Source organism: Lissotriton helveticus, chromosome 11 (assembly GCF_964261635.1).
Source record: "Lissotriton helveticus chromosome 11, aLisHel1.1, whole genome shotgun sequence".
Lineage (NCBI taxonomy): Eukaryota > Metazoa > Chordata > Amphibia > Caudata > Salamandridae > Lissotriton > Lissotriton helveticus.
The window spans coordinates 592,262,778-592,282,358 of NC_136072.1; the positions used below are offsets into that span (position 1 = coordinate 592,262,778).

The 19,581-nt window shown below is 46.6% G+C and overlaps 1 protein-coding gene across 4 annotated transcripts in view; it reads right to left on the minus strand.

Moving 5' to 3' along the window:
• Nucleotides 1–19,581, minus strand: part of DDHD2 (DDHD domain containing 2) — an 896,553-nt gene that overhangs the window by 211,530 nt on the left and 665,442 nt on the right. For all 4 annotated transcript variants that reach the window (XM_078666383.1, XM_078666384.1, XM_078666381.1 and 1 more), the window contains exon 15: nt 19,079–19,228. In XM_078666383.1, coding sequence (XP_078522509.1) covers nt 19,079–19,228 — 150 coding nt within the window. The remainder of the gene's footprint in view (nt 1–19,078; nt 19,229–19,581) is intronic.

Genomic DNA, 19,581 nt, shown 5'->3' on the forward strand with positions numbered 1-19,581 from the left:
GCAGGTTATCTCCCTTCTGTTATTTTTTGCTCCGCCTCATACCTCTAAGTAGGAAGAGTGACTCCATCGTTTGGACCCTAAAAGAGCATTAAGCTCCTATATTGATAGTATAAAGAGACATCAAGTGGACGATCAGCTCTTTGTGGGATTTTCCGGAGCAAAGAAGGGGAAGGCAGAGCAAAAATGGACCATCTTTTGATGGATTATTCTCTATATAAAGATCTGCTAAGCATTGTAAGCAGGCCCCAGAAGGCTTGCAGGCTCATTCCAAGATGGCCGAAGCTGCTACCACTGAGTTAGCATGTGGAGTGCCTGTCCTGGATATCGGTCTGGCAGCTACGAGGACGTTGGTGCACACTTTCAAAAAATAATGCTGCCTCAACAGTCAGGTCCGTTCAGAGGGGCATTTTATCCACTCGTCCTACAGGACTTTTTCATCTGAGCCAGTTCACTAACCCACCACCATGGGAGTAACTAGTATGCTATCTATTTGCGTGGGGAACAATCTAAATTTATTATAAGAATTCATCAGAAAAACAAATTGATTCCCTTCAGGAACAATCTTCCTGGTAGATACTCTACCTAACTGCAGATTCCTCACAGACACTCCCACCTCCAGGTTCTGCGACTTGGGTTCTTTTTTCCTTCTACAAAGGTCTCATGTCTAGAGATCTGCACACTGCTCATGGGAATCTGCTGATGGGCCCTGCATCTGTGGGAGTGGACAGCCCCTAAAGCAATGGGCAACGTACATGGGTGGCACTTATTAGCGGCATGACTCTGCTAGTCACTTCCGGAGCAAAGCGATGTTGACTCGGAGCCGGATGGCTCTACCTGTCCGTGTGCAGGAGAATTGCTCTAAAAGTTTCCAGATCCAGTCTGATGCCTGGGGAATATTCAGAAGGTGAGAAATCTGGTGTTGGATAAAGAAGCCATTAGAAAGATTGTTACTGAAGTGAAGTAATTGGTTTGTCACACTCTCACTCCATGTCGCCTTAACCCTTTTTAATATATCACTCCACGTCTACTGTACCCTCTTTATTATATAATCAGTTCAGCTCCGGGGACCCAGTCCATCCGAGGCAGTGAGGCACACTGGGGCTGCACGGGACTGGAGGGGGCAGAGGGCATCGGGCACTCCTTCGCGAACACCACACAGAGCCCCCTCCCCCCCCCTCCGCAGCCTCCCTGAGTGAGACGGGCCCATAACTTTATACATAAGGAGTAGGCAGATTTGGTGGACACAACAGGGGCGCGTAGGTTGGGTGCAGGAGACCAAAGATGAGTGTATGGCCTGAAAAACAATTCAATAAATCTACAGAGCACGCCGCTGAAACCAGAGGGAAGCTGGGGTAATTACTCCAAGCGGAGGAGGGAAGGGGGATGTTGGGTGTGGAAGTTGCTCAGAACACCCACATTGGCCCCTGCTGGTGGGGCTGACCCCGGGCAAGTCTCCCAAACAGGGCCCGCAGGTGAGACCAAAAAACCGGAAAGTGCCAGAGAGGTGGAATGAAAAGGCCTATCTGAGATGAGGCGAGATATGCACGGCTGCAGGCCCTGAAGGCCAAGAGGGACCAGGAGCAACCCCCTCACAAAGAGGACACGAAAAGGAAGACCTCTGCACGAATCCCCAGCCCACGCCAAACCCCAGGAGGCATTAGTGCTACAAGGAGGGGCAGACAGGAAAGAACAAGCCACCATAAAGCCCACACCGCCGAGAAGGTGAGGTCAGGATATTTGACAGAACTCAGAGCCCACAGGCGGGTGAAAGTTGGTAGCTGAAACTCTGATGGAAGATCCCACCCTGAGCACGCAAGAGCAAGCAAGCAAAAGAAGGCATTGGCATCACGGCGGGGAGGTGTCAGCCATAGATTAATGCCCCCCCAGGCCGGCAGGTAGCTCTGCACACTCGACAAAGACCCACGATAGAATGTTGATAACTAATGGCCAGAGGCAAGGAGCCAAAGCCCCAAAGGCAGGGGAAAATGGACAGATACGCTAAAGTGGTGCCCCCCCCCCCCCCACCCACCCACCACGGGGACAACTGGAGACCCAACATCCATGTCAGATAACGCGACTCCCCTGCAGGCAATACAATCATCCAGAGAGGCGCTAGGAGGAAGGAGAGCAGAAGTACGCACCGATGTGACATTATTGAGACAAGACCTCCACAACGTTTCTGAGAAAGTGGCGCTAGCAGAGAAACGCATCTCAGAAGTGGAGGATGTAACACACAACCTGCGGAAAGAAGTTGACCAGCTGACAACCACCATGAGGGGAGACTGCGTGGAAAGTGGATGACGCCGAAAATCATGTGAGACGGAACAACATATGCTTTATAGCCTTCAGAAAGAAATCCAGGGAGCAGATGTGGGATCCTTCCTCCTCAAATGGCTTAAAGACACTCTCACGAATGCTCAGTTCTCCACCTGTTTTGTGATTGAACGGGCACACAGGATGCCTACCTCCAAAACCTCCAGTGGGATCTCCCTCTAGGCAAGTGATCGCCCGATTCTTAAACTACCAGGACAGAGATTTAATACTGTGAGAAATGAGAAGACTGGGAGAGGTCTGGTTTGAAAATACCAAAATAATGTTCTTCCCGGACTACTCCAGAGAAGTCCAAAAACAAAGAAGCACCTTTGACTCCGTCAAGGAAAAGTGGAGAAGCCACCAAATCCAGTACATGCTGCTTTTCCCTGCCATGCTCAAAGTAATATTCCAAAATAAGACATTCTTCTTTCAGACTCTGGAAGAGGCATGGTCCTGGATAAAGGAACGACCTCCTAGAACACAAAGGAAGGATCTGCTGGAGGCTCAACTATAGAGACAAAAGGCCCACAAAACTGAGGGCAAAGATTAAACGCCACCTGGGCATAGGCCCAAACTACATTGCGGTACACCACAGAGGCCTGAAGAAACCCCAGAGCAAAAGAAGGAACTCAGACTCGGATGAGGAGCCAAAACAAGAGATAAGGGAGATATTGCATACTGGGGGCGGTCCGAAGAGGAAGGCCACCCCAGCCCTGTCAGAACAGGAACATTCAGAGGAATCTGACAGTGATCACCCACTCCTGCAAAAAATCAGAAGAGCTAGACACAGATGACGAAATCGGGGGTGCCCCCGACCTACAACACCAGATGGAAGCAAAGAAAGCTGAGAATCAGGGCATGTTGGATGCCGAAGGGACAGTAAGAGAGCACTAGGTGCCCATAGAGACTTAACTAGCACAAGTAAGAGGGGACTTAAGTGTGGGCTCCTAGAGCCCTAAAGGAACCTTTGTTCACATTAGTTAATTTACTGTGGGGGAGGGGCAAGGAGGTGTCGTAGACCACTAAGGCTAATCCCACGTCACAATTGTCATGTTGACAGTTAGGGGGAAGTGCGTGGGTAGTGGGAGAGAGAGGGGAGTTGGAGGGAACAGGTTCAGAAGGGGGACAAAAATGGAGGAAATCTGAATCTTGTAACGGCACAGAAAAGGCAAAAGCTAGGGATTGGCAGCTTCCTGAGACACAGCATGCAATTCAGACATGGCAGAGGTAATCGTAATCCTGCAGGGCGTTAGTGAGAAGAGCTACACAGTGATGAGGTGGAACGTCAACGGCCTTGGGCACCAAATTAAAAGAGGCTTGGTAGCTAAATATTTAAAAATATTGAGACCAGGCATAGTACTCCTCCAGGAAACACATCTTAAGAGGGGCATCCTGCAATTTTCTGAGGAGAGGCACATACACCACACTGGCCCACGCAGAATTTCCGTCAGGCTCTAGAGGGGTGGCGATACTTAATAGTAAAACCATACCCTTCCACACATCCAAAACCTGTCTGTCCCAAACGGCAGATTCATGGCGGTACAAGGGACATGGGGACACAGAGACATCACACTGGTAAATGTTTACGCACCTCCGCATTTCCAGCGGCAAAAACTGGAGATTCCCCCTTTCACTTGGTGGGAGGGGACTTCAACAATGTGGCCAACCCTTCCATAGACTGCTCGGGAATGACAGTAGGAAAGAGGGGAACATCCATTGGCTGACTTTGCCCTCAATCTCGGGCTTCAATATATCAGGCGCCGGCACCATCCCACTGACCAAACATACTCCTATTTCTCCGGGGAACACAGGGCGTTCTCCAGGCTGGATTATTTTTTCGCCCCTGTTGGAGAACTAGAGAAGGTGGTTGGGGTGTAGTACTTGGTGCTAGGCTTATCCGACCACTCCCCTCTGTGGATCTCGGTGGGTGGTAGAGCCCACGGAGGGACATGTGGATGGAGACTTAATGCTTGGGATCTCAGAGACCCAATGATAGCAAGGGAAGTGAGAGTAGACTCTGAGCTGTACTTTCTTGAAAATAAAGGCTCAGAGTCATCGGCGGTGGTCCTGTGGGAGACCTACAAGGTAGTGCTACGAGACAGAGCCCAAAACACAATTGCACACAATGGCAAAAGAGAGACACAAGACATTGTGGCCCTCGAAAGTAAACGCCTGAAACTGGAGAAAAAAAACGCAGGCACGCATACCAGCCACTCCATTCTCCATCAGATAGAAGTTACCTGTGCAGAATACCAAGCAATGGAGCATCAGGAGGCAAAATCGCTTTATCTGGCCTCAAGACAGCGCCTCTATGAGGCAGGGACAGGGCAGGAAGGCTCCTGGCATGGCAGGAAAGGAAACAGATGGAATTCAGGTGGGTGAGTACCATCCACAGGGCTGAGCATACCTTCACCACGGCACAGGACATCGCCAACACCTTTGCAAGCTACTATGCCAACTTGTACAAGGCTAGGGCGCTGGTGGAGGAATCTCAAATTCAGGAGTATCTCTGTCAGAAAGACCACCAGAAGCCCGGGATATTTTTGATCAAGAGATCATGCTTGAGGAGGTCACGAGGGCTATATATAAACAAAAAACAGGGAAAACCCCAGGCCCCAACGGTCTTACGGCAGAATTTACAAGGCAAACTCTGGATTACTAAGACCCCATCTCCTCGAGATGTTCCAGGCGGCATGGGAGGACGACACAACGGTGGCAGTGATCCCCTAGCCCGGGAAGCCCCCCATGGAATGTGGGTCCTACCGGTCAATTTCACTTTTAAACGTGGAGGTTAAGACACTAGCCTCTATCCTAGTGCACAGATTGGCTTCAGTCATTACCTCCCTCGTACATTCCGACCAATCGGGATTTACACCCAAGAGAACGACAAGGTATAATATAAGTCTGCTAGCGAACTGGCTGAACACTGTCAAAGACAGAGTTGAACAACACTTGTTGCTCTCACTCAATGCTGAAAAGGCTTTTGATGCTGTACATTGGCCGTTCATGTGGCAGATGCTGAAGAGGTTCGGACCTAGATTCATGGCATGGATCGAGATGCTTTATAAGTCACCGCAGGCAAGGGTGCGTGCCAATGGGGCAATGTTGTCTGGGTATCCAATAGAACGGGGCACTAGGCAAGGGTGCCCGCTGTCCCCAATGCTATTTGCCCTGACTTTGGAGCCGCTAGCATGTCTAATTAGAGCTCACCTGAGAGTGAATGGATTTACATTGAATGGGGGTGAAGAACGTATCACACTCTACGCCAATGACGTCCTATGCATCAACAACCCCTCTTCCACGATACCTGCCCTCTGCCAGGTGTTTGGACAATGCGGGAAACATGCAGAATATGAGATTAACTGGGACTAAGCAATTTTATATCTGGTAGGCGGGTCATTATACACAGGGAGCTTGCCAAAGACCTACAAGTAGCCCCTGAAGGGTCTAAATACTTAGGTGTTTACATATCCACAAATATCCCACGGAGCCTCACCCACAACAGCCGAAGGATAGTTGCAGATTTTCATTCGGATGTTGAAAGGTGGAGACAGCTGCCCCTGACATTACTAGGCAGAGCAGCAATGTGCAAGATGATTACACCCCCCAAGCTACTGTATATCCTATAAAATACACAATATAAGATTCCAGAAGGCATTTTTGGGATACTAGATAAGGAGGTGCGTACACTTCTGAGGGATGGAGGGCAACCAAGGATAGTGCTCCAGACACTCTATCGCAACCAGTACAACGGGGGGGATCGCCCTCCCGGACATAAGGTCATATTATCGTGCAGCTCACCTGATAGTAAATAACCAGTGGGGACTCTTGCCAGGAATGCACCCGGCATATGCACTGAACAACGCCAATTTGAGACACACACACCTAAACTACATATAGGGTGGGTAAGGGCTCTAGACACCTATTACCGGTCACCCAAACGACAGTAGAGGTGTGGAAGAGTGCAGAAAAACAAATGTGCTGGGACAGGAAGATCACAAGGGAAACCTTGATATGGGAAGGTACACGCCTCACAGAAATAGGGAAATTGAATGGATTGAAAGATTGGGACTTGATCGGAATATCCAAACTAGGCAACCTAATAAAGGACGGCACCCTGATCACATTTCACGCCCTGCAGCGAGATTCTCAACTGAGTGGTAGTCAAAGATACAAATATATGCAACTATAGCACGCTTGGAACGCTGAGGGACTAGATATAGCGAGCACACCTGAGTATGCACCGTTAGAGGGAAGACTGCTTCCAGGGGAAATAGTAGAGAAGGCCATTTCCTGGGAATATAAAGACCCTCATAAACAATGTTTTAGACAACTTGAAAGGCCTGAGGACACGCTGGGAATACACTCTGGGTGAATTAGAGGATGTAGATTGGGAAGCCGCCTTAATGCATCCGAAGGAAGTGGCCATTAAATCAAAGCAATGCCTAATTCAGTTCAAACTCCTCCATAGGACGTACATGTAATGTATGTGTCTTGTAAAGCGCACTGCTGCCCTGAGGCGTCGTGGCGCTGTAGACCGCTGGGGAACCCGTCCTGGCTATCCCTGTGAGATGGTCCCTACTGGGTATCTCCAAGGTGAAACCAGGCATCCCCGGCGAATGTGGGGGGCCGTTGTAGAGATGAGGCAAGCTAATGCCCAGAGTTGCCGAGTGTGATCCCTGGTTAGAGTAGGCACCAAGGCGAGAATTATCGAGTCCGCTGACCCTGGTCCACGACCCTGCCGCGTCGGGAATTGAACCCTGGTCCCAGGCCGTTCTCTGCTTCTGGGTCTGCCACCTCTAACCAGTGAGCCACACCACTCCACAGATGACAAGGTCCCGCCTCAACAAAATGGGAAGGGCAGATTCCCCTGGCTGCCTCCGCTGCACATCAGAAAGTGTCACATACACCCTATAGGAATGCGCACACATCCACCTTACCTTCAGAAAATTACTCAAGAATTGGCTCTTTCCCACATAAGCACCATACGCAAACAGAAATTTACAGCATATCCCTCTGTATATAAGGATTTATTTTCACTATAGATATGTACCTATCTTTGTGTATTGCTTTGTATAAACATGTAGAATAATTATGTTGTTTAAAAAAAAAAAACAACAACAAAACAATCTTTGGGCTACATGTACTTGCTTTCATTGTGCATCTATGTACCTCCATGTACTTGGATCTGTGTGTCGGTTACATTTCTCCTGAAAAAGCATATCCAATGCACTACCCAATTTCTCATCCTGTACCTTTATCAATATCTTTATTCTACATATACCTACCTCCCTTATTCATCTATATACTTTCAATGTACTTATGGATCTATATATTTATCCCTTTCATCTAATTTAGCATTTCCAATGTACTACCCTATTTCTCAGCCTATACTTCTCTCAATATATCTTCGCTTCCAACTTTCTGACTCATCTCAAACTTCTTTCTCCTACTCTTTCCAATGCATTACCCTATACATCTATCAATATATCCTCTACATCCACTCTCTAATTTATCCCAAACCCCATACCACTACTATGATCCCCAAAAATAACCCTTTCTAGACTCTCTCCTACTCTACCCCTCCTTGCATCATCTGACACCTCTTTTACTATACCGATGCCCCAAAACAAACCTTTCTAAACTCTTCCTTCTGACTCTTCCCCTCCAAAAACCCTTTTTACTCATCCAAAAGCCTCCTCTACTGCTATGACCTAAAAAAAAAGAAAAAAAAACCTTCACTCGTCTATCCTTCCACTATCCTTTTCAATCAAAATAACAGACTAACATGTTCACTTCTCATATTCCACTATACTAATTCATCACTAATCCTATTATGGGTTCCAGGGTAGCGTGCTACTCGCCAATAAAGCTTTTCAACGCCCCATCATGGTTACAAGCGCTATATAAATGCAAATCTTTTTCCCTTTCTACCCCTCCCCAACCCTTATCAATCCAAATAACTGACTAACATATCCACCACTCAAATTATTTCATGTTTCACCACACTAATTCAACACTAATCCTTATGGGTTCCAGAGTAACGTGCTACTTGCCAAAATAGCGCTTCAAAACCCCATCAGGAGTAGCAAGCGCTGCATATTTACAAACCTCTTTCCCTCTTCTATCCCGCCACCTACCCTGCTCTATTAAAATAACTGAATAACATATCCACAGCTCAAATTACTTCATATTTCACTATACTAATTTTCAACAATAATCCTTTATGGGTTCCGGAGTAGCGTGCTACTCACCAGAGAAGTGCTTCAACACCCATCAGGGGTAACAGGTGCTATATAAATGCAAACCTTTCTTCCCCCTTATATCCCTCCGCTATCCTTCTCACTCCAAATAACTGACTAATATCCACCACTCAAATTACTTGTCATATTTCACCATACTAATTCACCACTAATCCTTTATGGGTTTCCGGAGTAGCATGCTTCAACACCCCATGAGGGGTAACAAGCGCTATATAAATACAAACCTTTTTTCCTCTTCTATCCTTATGCTATCCTTCCCAATCAAAATAACTGACTAACCTATCCACCACTTAAAATTTACTTGCATGTTTCACTATACTAATTCAATACTAATCCTCTATGGATCCAGGAGTAGCATGCTACTCGTCGAAAAAGCATATTGACGCCTCGTATGGGGTAGTAAGCGCTATACAAATGCAATTACAGGCCAAAATAACAAGGGAGCCTAGCGATATAGTAGGGACACAGCTACCAAGAGAAGCCAAGTACGCACTGTTGGGCATACCCTCAGAAATAGACCTACCCAGACTCGACCTCATCCTTTGCAACTTGGGGCTAGTGGGAGCTAAGAGGGACATAGCCAAATATTGGGGTGCACTGCAGGCTACAACACTGCATGAGTGGAAAGCAGGGATGGACATGCATATGGGGGCAGAGCAAGTGACATACAAAATGAGTGTGTCCCCAAAAATTCTTTAAGATATGGCGCCCTGGCTCAGGTACTATGGACAGGAATTGAGCGGTATGCAGGGAAATTCACAGCCCCCAAAGGCACCTCAGGGAGGGAGGGGCGCGAACACGCACGCACCTGTCGAGATGGGAGAGGCGGGTGCCCAATGATACAAAATATGCATTAACCAAGAAAAACACATGCTGATAACGAATATGCAAGATGCCTGTGATCAGATGATGGACATGTATTGCCTTGTGTTCCTTTTTGTGCCAGAAGTAAACTTGTTATTCTTTAAAAAAAAGAAAATGTATCAATAAGAATATTGTTTTAAAAAAAATTCTTAAAAAGAGAATGCCGATCAGAGGCTCCCCTCTTTTTACCTTATGTCTTCCTGTAGCTCTGACATTGACCTTTGTTGGAAGAGTAACACTGACTGTATCCAGTTTGACTGGATGGCTAGTAAGATATCCCTTGACCCCCATAGTGGATAAATCCTCCTCTGAATATCCAACAGCATCTGGAGCCACAAAAAGGAATCAAAACGGTTCCCTGTTTAGTAAGGCTGCTACGGAACATGTGTTTGGTCTTGATATTTTGTAAAGCATTGTCCACATGCTTGACAAACAATGTTTGTCGTTCAAAGGGATGGTCTAGGATCTTTTCTTGTACCTTTAGTCATAAGGATATGGAGTGAAGGCATTCTTATCTTCGCAAGACTGCTGAACCCACCAGTTGGCGGAAAGCAGTACTAGAGATATGCACTGCCACATCAACAAGTGTATTTGAAGATTGCCATCTTCCTTCATGATGGTAATGAGATGGACATCAATGGTGCAGTGGTCAATGTAAGTCAGGTGGGTTTTTATTTTGGTTGCCATAGAGATTTCGCTGGAGAAGTGATAATTCCCAGGGTGGACCTTTTTCGTCGACAACTGCAACGACTTTGTTGGCAACAATGAGGATGGTAAATCTGACAAAAATTAAACAGAGCTGGACTTTTGTGAAAATTTTGACACAGGCTGTTCTTTGTCCTTTTTTGATGTTTTTTTCCTGAGGAAAGACTGATCAGGCATTTTGGTAGTAAACCACAAGTTACTTACCTTCGGTAACAATATATCTGTAGGAAACATTAGTTAGTGATAGATTCCTTACCATAGAATTACCCCCAGGCGTCAGACTGGATCCGGAAAGTTTTCATCAGCAGTACCCCAGCACGTCGGAAGGTGGCATCGGTCTGCTCCGAGTCCGTCGTCCTGGTCGCCGGGATGACTTTGCAGCAGGTACTTAGACGCTGCCCTCGCGCGCTGATGTCAGTTCTGCACACAACTTTCCGCGCCAGGAACGCAGAGCCATGCAAGAAACTGGCCATTGGTCAAATGAAACTAGGGCCCTGAAAGGGATGACCTTAACCCTAGAAATCAGTTCGCAGAAACGGGGAGGATAGGTGGGCGGTAAGGAATCTATCACTAACTAATGTTTCTTACAGATATATCGTTACCGAAGATAAGTAACTTGTGCAACTAAAAGAAAGATGTTAGATGGCCCCTCCTGCCACTCTCGCCGAGAAATTTGGTGCCAAGATAGTATCATATGCTGATGACACTCAGCTGTTGTTCACCAGCGAGAAAGGAGTTGAGTTTGATGGCAACTTGATCAACACTTGCCAATCTAAAGTTTTCTCTTGGCTGAGTTATAACCATCTTAAATGTAACTCAGAGAAGTCGGAGATTATCTTCTTTGAACATCGGCCACCCGACACTTGGTTGGAATGGTGGCCTCAGGATATGTCCCCCCTGGTGTCAGCTGTCTTTTTGGTGAAGAATCTGGGAATTAAGCTGGACTCAACTCTCTCTATGAAGGCTCAAATACACTCGGTAGCCGGGATTTGTTTTGGGCTGTTGAAAATGCTGCGAATCTTTCTCCCCTTGCTTTCCATTCCTTAAAGGAAGACAGTGGTTCAGGCCTTAATAATATCTAGACTGGACTATGTGAATTCCTTGTACCTCGGCATTCCTGAATACCTCTTGGGCAGGCTACAAGTGATTCAGAATGCAGCAGCCAGAGCCATTTTTTTGGAAGGCTCCAGAACTCATACCCCCCAGCTCCTGTCGTCCATTCACTTGCTCCCTGTACGGAAAATAATTCAGTTTAAAGCCCTGGTCCTGGTTTTCAAAGCCTTTCATAAGATTGGAGCACCGTATCTTAGGGACAGATTTCAGCCCTATTTCCCTAAGCGGAACCTGAGATCTTCATCACAACTCTTGATTGTCACTCCTAGGGTGCGACTGTCTCAGACAGGTGGGAGATCTTTTCATGTGGTTGCTTCATGGTTGTGGAACAGCCTCCCTCTCTCCATAAGACAGAGCCCAGACCTTCTGACTTTCAGGAAAAATCTTAAAACTTGGGTTTTCCAGCAATAAGCCATTCTACCTTGGTCGTTTTGCTTTATGTTAAGTGACGTATGATTTGCTTTCAGCGCTGGGACACTCCAGGGAGTAGCCGTGTGCTTTATAAATATGCGCTAGCATAAGATAACCTTCCTTACCGTAGAATAGATACCGCAGCAATACCAACCCCGGTGGTGGGTCTGCGAACAAAGATCACACCAGAAAGTCCTGGAGAACAGAACAGCCAAATAAGCCATCTCCCCGGACTTGGCTGTCTAGGCAATAGTGCTTGGTAAACACGTGCAGTGAGGCCCACGTAGCTGCCTGACAGATGTCATGTAAAGCAGTAGTGGCGGCCGTCGCCCTGGTAGAATGGGCGCGTAGCCCCACTGGAGGCTCCATTCTAGCCAAAGAGTAGCATGCTTTGATACACAGAACGACCCACCGGAAGACGGTCCGCTCGTACACGGCCCGACCTTTCTTGGCGCCCACGTAGCCAGCAAAGAGCTGATCATCCACCCAGAACTGTTGTGTGTGGTTCAGATAGAATGAGAGAGAGCACGTTTTGTGTTCAGACGGTGGAGCCTCTCTTCCACTTTTGAGGGATGTGGAGGTGGAAAGAAGGTGGGCAAAGGGATAGTCTGCCCAATGTGAAAGGCAGTGACAACCTTTGGCAGAAAAGGCGGACGTGTTCTTAGGACAATTTTGTCTGGATGGACAGAAAGAAAAGGAGGTTTAGAAGAAAGAGCCTGGCGCTCACTCACTCTTCTGGCAGAGGTGATGGCAACCAGGAAAGCAGTCTTTAAAGTGAGAAAACGAAGAGGACAGTTGTGAAGTGGCTCAAAATGAGCACACATCAGATAAGTCAGATGAAGATTCAAGTCCCACTGAGGCATCACAAAAGGGACAGGAGGGAACATGTGCGTAATGCCTTTCAAGAATCTATTTACAACAGGGGACTTGAAAAGAGAAGGGTGATCAGGAAGCCTTAAAAAGGTTGAGATGGCCTAAAGATAGCCCTTGATAGTGCCCAGAGCAGAGCCCTGCTGGGCCAAAGAAAGAAGGAACAGAAGAACCTCCGAAAGAGGGACAGAAAGAGGATCCACAGCCTTTGCTGTGCACCATGCCACAAATGTGTTCACCTGCAGGCGTATACCGTTTTAGTGGAGGGACGCCTGGCTGCCAAGATGACATCAAAGACTTTGGGAGGAAGGTCGAAAGCTGTCAACTGTCGCCGCTCAATCTCCACAAATGTTGGTGGAGGCTGGACAGGTTGGGGTGGAGGACAGTCCCCTGCTGCTGCGACAGAATATCCTCCCATCGGGGGATCGATGGCCATGCTGAGTAGCTCGGGATACCAGTATCTTTGTGCCCAATCCGGAGCCACAAGGATGATTTGGGCCTGGTCACGTCTGATCTTCAGCACTCTGGGCAGAAGTGGTATAGGCAGAAAGGCGTCCAACAGACCGCAACTCCACCTGTGACAAAAAGTGTCGCAGAGCGAGTGCCGCCTTGGAAATTCCAACGCGCAGAACTGCTGACATTGCGCGTTCTCTTCGGTAGCCTATTGATCTAACCAAGGCTCTCCCCACTGCTGAAACAGACCTTACGCCATGTCCGAGTGCAGACGCCATTCGTGATCCATCATGAACCGACGGCTGAGTTCATCCGCCCTGGCGTTCGGAGAACCTGCCAGGTGTTCAACCACCAAGGAAATGCCCTGAAGTTCCAGCCATGTCCAGAGGCACAGAGCCTTCTGACATAGGGTCCACGACCCCACCCCGCCCTGTTTGTTGCAGTACCACATGGCGGTGGTGTTGTCCGTAAACACCTGCACCACACTTCCCCGGACAGAGGAAACCTTCAGTGCAAGACGGATCACCCAAAGCTCCAAAAGGTTGATGTGGAGCCCAGATTCCGCCGGAGACCAGAGTCCTCTGATCTCTGCCACACTCATGTGGCCACCCATCCCAGGAGGGATGGATCCGTCACCACTGTGTGCTCCGGTTGGAGAAGGGTAAGGGATCTGCCACCGATACAATCGCGATTCGTGAGCCACCACTGCAGTTGTCGTGCAGTGCCCTCTGAGATCTGGACGTGATCGGACAGGTTGCCCTGATGCTGTGCATACTGGGACTTCAGGTCCCACTGGCATGATCTACCAATAGGATGCAGGAGGCCATCAGGCCCAGCAGCCGGATGGGTCATCCTGACCGAAACCCGGGATAGAGGCTGAAATATCCGCCATCGATTTCGTGAACACCCAAAGGGCACTGGTAAGACCAAAGGGGAGCATGGTGAACTGAAAATGCTTGTGGCCTACCGTTAACCATAGGTAACGCCGGTGGGCCGGCAGGACAGGGATGTGGAAATATGCGTCCTGCAAATCCAACGCTACCATCCAGTCTCCAGGGTCGAGAGCAGATAAGACCTGAGGCAGCGTCAACATCTTGAACTTCTCCTTCCGGAGGATGCAGTTGATGTTCCTGAGGTTCAAGATAGGAGGCAGGCCCTTGTCCTTCTTGGGTACCAGAAAGTAGTGGGAATAGCAACCACAACCTACTTCTGGCACAGGAACGTGCTCAATGGCCCCCTTGGCCAAGAGGGCCGTAACTTCCTCTTGTACAAGTTGCAGATGTTCCCCCGACATTCGGTGGTACTGAGGTGGCATGGCTGGAGGGGTAGTCTCAAAGGGGAGGGAGTAGCCCCTTCGGACAATTTGCAGCACCCAACTGTCTGAAGTGATGGTGCGCCAGTGGGGGAGGTGATGGCGAATCCTACCTCCCCCTGGCGTTTGATGGGCCTGAAAGCTCGGACTAGGACGGCTTTGAGGTGGATGCTGCGGGGGTGGAGGTGGACTGACCCACTCGCTGGCCCCCTGCCCCGCTACGGTGGAGCCAACATCCGCGCCCGCCTCAAGGTTGGTTCGGCTGCTTGTGGTTGAACGAACGTGTCGGGCGTCCCTTCTGTGGCCACAAAAGGGTTGAAAGGCCGTAGTGGCCGTGCTTGAGGTGGAAAGGCCCAAGGACTTGGCCGTAGCCCGGGAGTCCTTAAAGTGCTCCAGCACATGATCTGCTTTGTCGCCAAAAAGGCAACGGCCATCAAAGGGCATGTCCATAAGGGTGTTTTGGACATCCCCGGAAAAGCCAGTGGACCGCAGCCAGGCGTGGCGGCGGAGCGCCACCGTCATGGAAATTGCTCTGCCTAGCGAGTCTGCGGTGTCCAGTCCACACCATATGGTGAACTTCGCTGCATCCCTCCCGTCAGCAGCAGCCTGGGAGAGCACTGTCCGTGCATCCTCCGGACTCTGAGGCAGCACTTGCGCACCCACATCGCACACAGAGTTGGAATAACAACCCAAGAGGCATGCGGTGTTCAATGACGGCAGCGCTAAGCTGGCAGATGAAAACAGTTTCTTACCAAATTGCTCCAGCTTCTTGGATTCCCAATCTGGAGGGGTGGTAGGGAATGAGCTCTGGGAAGTAGAGGCCTGGATAACCAGATTCTCGGGGTGGGGTGGGTGGACAGAATTGCAGGGTCGCCTGGAGCCGGGCGGTGGCGTCTGGCCACGTTCCTATCCACAGGAGCCTCTGTGGTGGGCCTGGACCAAGTGCCCATAAGAACGTCAGTGAGTGAGTGCTTCATTGAACGGTAAGGAATCTATCACTAACGTGTTTCCTTCAGATTTCCAACTCAGGAAGATCAACATGATTCCTTTTTTACACTGCCTTCATGGAACGTCTTGGGGGCACTTGTCACATAATCATCCCTAGAGGAGGGGCCATCTCCTTTAAAAGTGGGAATTTTCTTTTTCTCTAGCAGATGTCCTTCAGTGTCTTGGAAGGAACGATCTTGCAGATTAGATAGCAAAAGGTTGTACGAGCCCAATAAAGGTAATAAATATACTGGTCTTTGAGTATCAAAAGTGTACATTTTCTTTTGTCTGCAACCTGTACTGGACTTGAAGAGAGATCTCATTTTTTCAATCACTGTGGCAGGTGATGAAAAGGGTGCCCCCCCTCTTAAGATAGAAATGTGAAAGATTCTCTCCAGATACAACTCACAGTTTATTTAACGTTTCGGCTGGCTGCAATCCACAGGAGTGAAATAAACACCAAAATGACGCAAGGATAACGGCACACAGGTTAGAGCAGAGCGCTCCTAATGGACTTCCACAAACATGAAGTGCGGTACAAATCTGAGCGTTGGTGCCTCTAATGAAAGGTAGAGAGTTTAGCACTTCCACCTTAATGGTTGAAGGTTGGTCTGTTTCAAATGAGGTGGAAGTGCTGCTATGCACACATTGTTGTTGGGCCTATGGACAATTTTAACACTCCTTACTGCTATTTAATGTAACCAGGGATTCTAGCCTGATGACACAGGATGTTTCAAGCATGTGAATCTATAAGATACAATGCTGGACAAGATGTACATGAGCAGATCTTAAGTTTCAAAGTATACCACCAGAGCACACAAGAAAGAGTAACAAAAATGTATATAATTAGCAAAACTATTCATACACTCTAATGTAGAATACAAAATACAATGACAAATAAGTACTGATTGCCTGTGTATTCAGTTAATCGTCACCTAGATGTACTGACAACTCCTCACTCGTGTTCAATCCCTTGAAATCACCAATATCCAATTGCATGATAAAGCTATATTCTAAACGTATTAATACCAGTACTCTGTTCCCCCCTCCGATCCCTTTAGCTACACAATCAAGTGCAGAATATCTCATTACATTTTCAGCACTTTTGTGCGTATCGTGAAAGTGCCATATGGACTTGATGTAGACTGAATTAAAAGCAAATAATTAACCATGCAATTATATGTGCTTAATTGGTATAAAAAAAGGAATGTGCTTTTAATTGATCCGCTTGACATGTTATTGAGTCTACCAAATGCAACAAATTTTGAGCTTATGCATGGTACAATATTAAATGATGTACTGGTGTAACAGTTTTTAACTCTGTCTAAACGGTATTAGGAAAAGATTATCCAATGAGCACTTTTATGATAATGATACTCTTTGATAATGTAAGAACAATAGTCATTCTTCTTTACCTATGATCCAGCCTCCGATTGTCTACACTCACTGTTTATCCTTTGGGCTAACTATTGAGCATGGTTTGAACAAGATGTGGGTTGTGATCAAGGCAGAAGCAAAAATGTGGTAACCTTTGTTTGCTGTTAATGAAATAGATATGATTGGATTGAAAACTTATGAAGAAGTGTCACTTTGCAGGAAGCTGGATATATAAAACGTACTTGTGGTTCAGCCACACTCGCAATTGAAAAGACATTTTTGGATTTGCCTTTAACTTTGGTCCTCATGGACAGATCTGCACTTATTAGTGTACGCATCCAAGGTTCAGCATGTCATTTTTCATGTAGTTCCAAAAAAGGAAAAAAATATGAAGGGGGAGTTTAAAAAATCCACTATGTTATCCAATTTTTGTTCCCATAGAAAATTCTGTTTTCTGGTAAAGCAAAAACCACTGAGCGGACTCCTGCCAAACTTGGCATAAAAGTAGAACTTTACTTGAAAAGCATGCTTTTCATTATTTGGTGTAAATCTGTTCAGTAGTTTTTTTAGGTATTAGCCTTTGAAGTAATCTGCCAAGTGGGGCTGGAAATGGTTAACCTTTTTGTTATTTTTGATATATTTTAGGTTTGAGGATACTTCGACAACCTAAATAAAAAAAATAAAAACGTGACAGTTTAAAGGAGGGTTTTCATCCTTTGTTTCTTTCGGATCTGCGGAGCCAAACTGGTCTCCTTGCATAATCCCAAACGCTCTGATTGGTTGGCCATAATATAGAAAATGTTATTGCTGCTGCCATTTCAGGACTCAGTCTGCATATTCTGGAGAAGAAAAAAAATGAAAACAAAAAGGTCACAGGGGAAGCATACCGACCCTGTGGCTCAGGGGGAGGGATCCCAAAGAGACTCTTCCCACCCCAAGAGAAAATATGTTCATTTAAAACATTGTTGTGGGTTCTTGAAGTCTAAAACCAATTTTGCAGGTGAAAAAATGCCTTCCTAGGTCCTCAAACTTATGTGTGCTGTAGAGGTTTACAGGCCGGGTACGATGGGCAGAGTGCCTTGCTGCAGGGTAGGACCGGTGGACAAACTGGCTTGGTAGACTGCTTGGGGAGATTGGGTGCAGGGCATGGGCAAAGGCCAGGACTAGCAGCCATCATCTGCAGTGAATGGCTGAAGGCTGAGTGAAGTGGGGGGAGGTCAGCAACCTGTGATAAGCTAGGGCCAGGGGCCTGTGGCTATATCCAGGGCAGTGTGCAGCAGAAGTTGGCCGCCTGAAAGTTAGATATTGTATATCATAAAAGAAAACTAGAAATCCACAGAAAAAAAGTTACAGTTCAATAAAAAGAAAAGAAAATCCACTGACACTTGCCATTGTGGTATGCAGCTCACAACCCATTTCATAACTGTTTCCCTAACCATGTTCTTTCTGTTTTTATGTGCCTTTGGCAAAGGAGCACAGACGATCATTGCACTGAATCATATTTCTTCCTTTCTGTTTTAAGCGCCTTCAGCACATATTACTACTAATTTACATTTTTGTCATATTAAAGGGGATCTTGCACAACCTGTAGCAAATCATCGGCTGCAATAACCCGTGTTGTGTATTAACATTCACATTTGCTCTATATAGCAGCATTTTTTATATCAACAAGATTAAAAAACATCCATTTCTAAGTTGTCTGTAAAATCTATATTTAATATAACATTGATAAGTATTTGGCTGCAGAATTCTAGAAATCCTTGACCTTTTGAGGTCTGTAAAGCAATTATTTAACGGAGGGCCAGCTACTAAATTTCTGCTTTGCATATCTGCAACGCATCTGTCCAACTTCTCTCTCAATCATGAGTGTTTTTAATTTTGCCAATAAGGATTGTAGATACATGATGGTTACCTTTGACAATATCACTTTTCATCGAAATATGATAATAGAGTATTTTTCTATTATCTGGTATGTGACTTCCCGCAATGGGACCTCCTCAGAGACAAGCATATGAGTTGAAGAATTTTTGGATGCTGTGTGCTGAGTTTAGATGCAGTCTACTCTGTGCAGTTTCAGGGGTACAAAGTGGAGGATTGTAAAGTTGCATAAAAAAATTAATTACATTACATCTCATCTGGAGGGATAGCTAAATAGACCATTACACCCTGGCAACAGGTAAAATAATTTTTCTGTACTGGAAACCAAAAGATCAAGAAATGGAAAAGTGACTTTGCAAGTCAGTGTGTGGGGATTTTGAATTGTAAAGCTGAGCTGGGGGAGGCTATGTAGGTTTGAGATGTTCAGACGTTTTATTTGCACATGCTTTGAAAAATACATTGCTTGATCATTTCGCTTCAAGAACATTAGTCATACCTCCTTTTGACCATTTCAAGAATTGACAACACATACCATTTGCTTGATTATCCAAGCCTGTATCTGCTTCTGGTCCTTCACTCTGGAGTGCTTGAACTTGAACAGGATGTTTGGTGAAGGACTCCCAGGCAGTCTTCAGGGATCCCAAGATGTCTGTACTCATCCGTGATAAGCCTTCTTTTAGCTCTGAAAATTGAGCCATCAGTAGTCAGTTCAGCAAGAAGCACTATTACATTTTCCATATAACACAATATAAAGCTCTATTTTATGTGTTAAAGTATCCGGACAGACAGGAGGCCAAAGAAACATACTGGCACTACATTGAGGAATAAAAAGTTTTCTGCTCTTAGCACTATGAAAGAATACATCCAGATTAAAACTATTTACTTGGGGACTGAAGAGGCTGCAAAGTGAGTAAGGATAAATTACTTACCTGTAATCCTAGTTCTCTTCCAGGGGTATACTCATCAAAGTCATAAGCAGTGAATTATCCCCGCCCATGTGCGGGACCCCGGAGCTTATAAAAATATATATACATA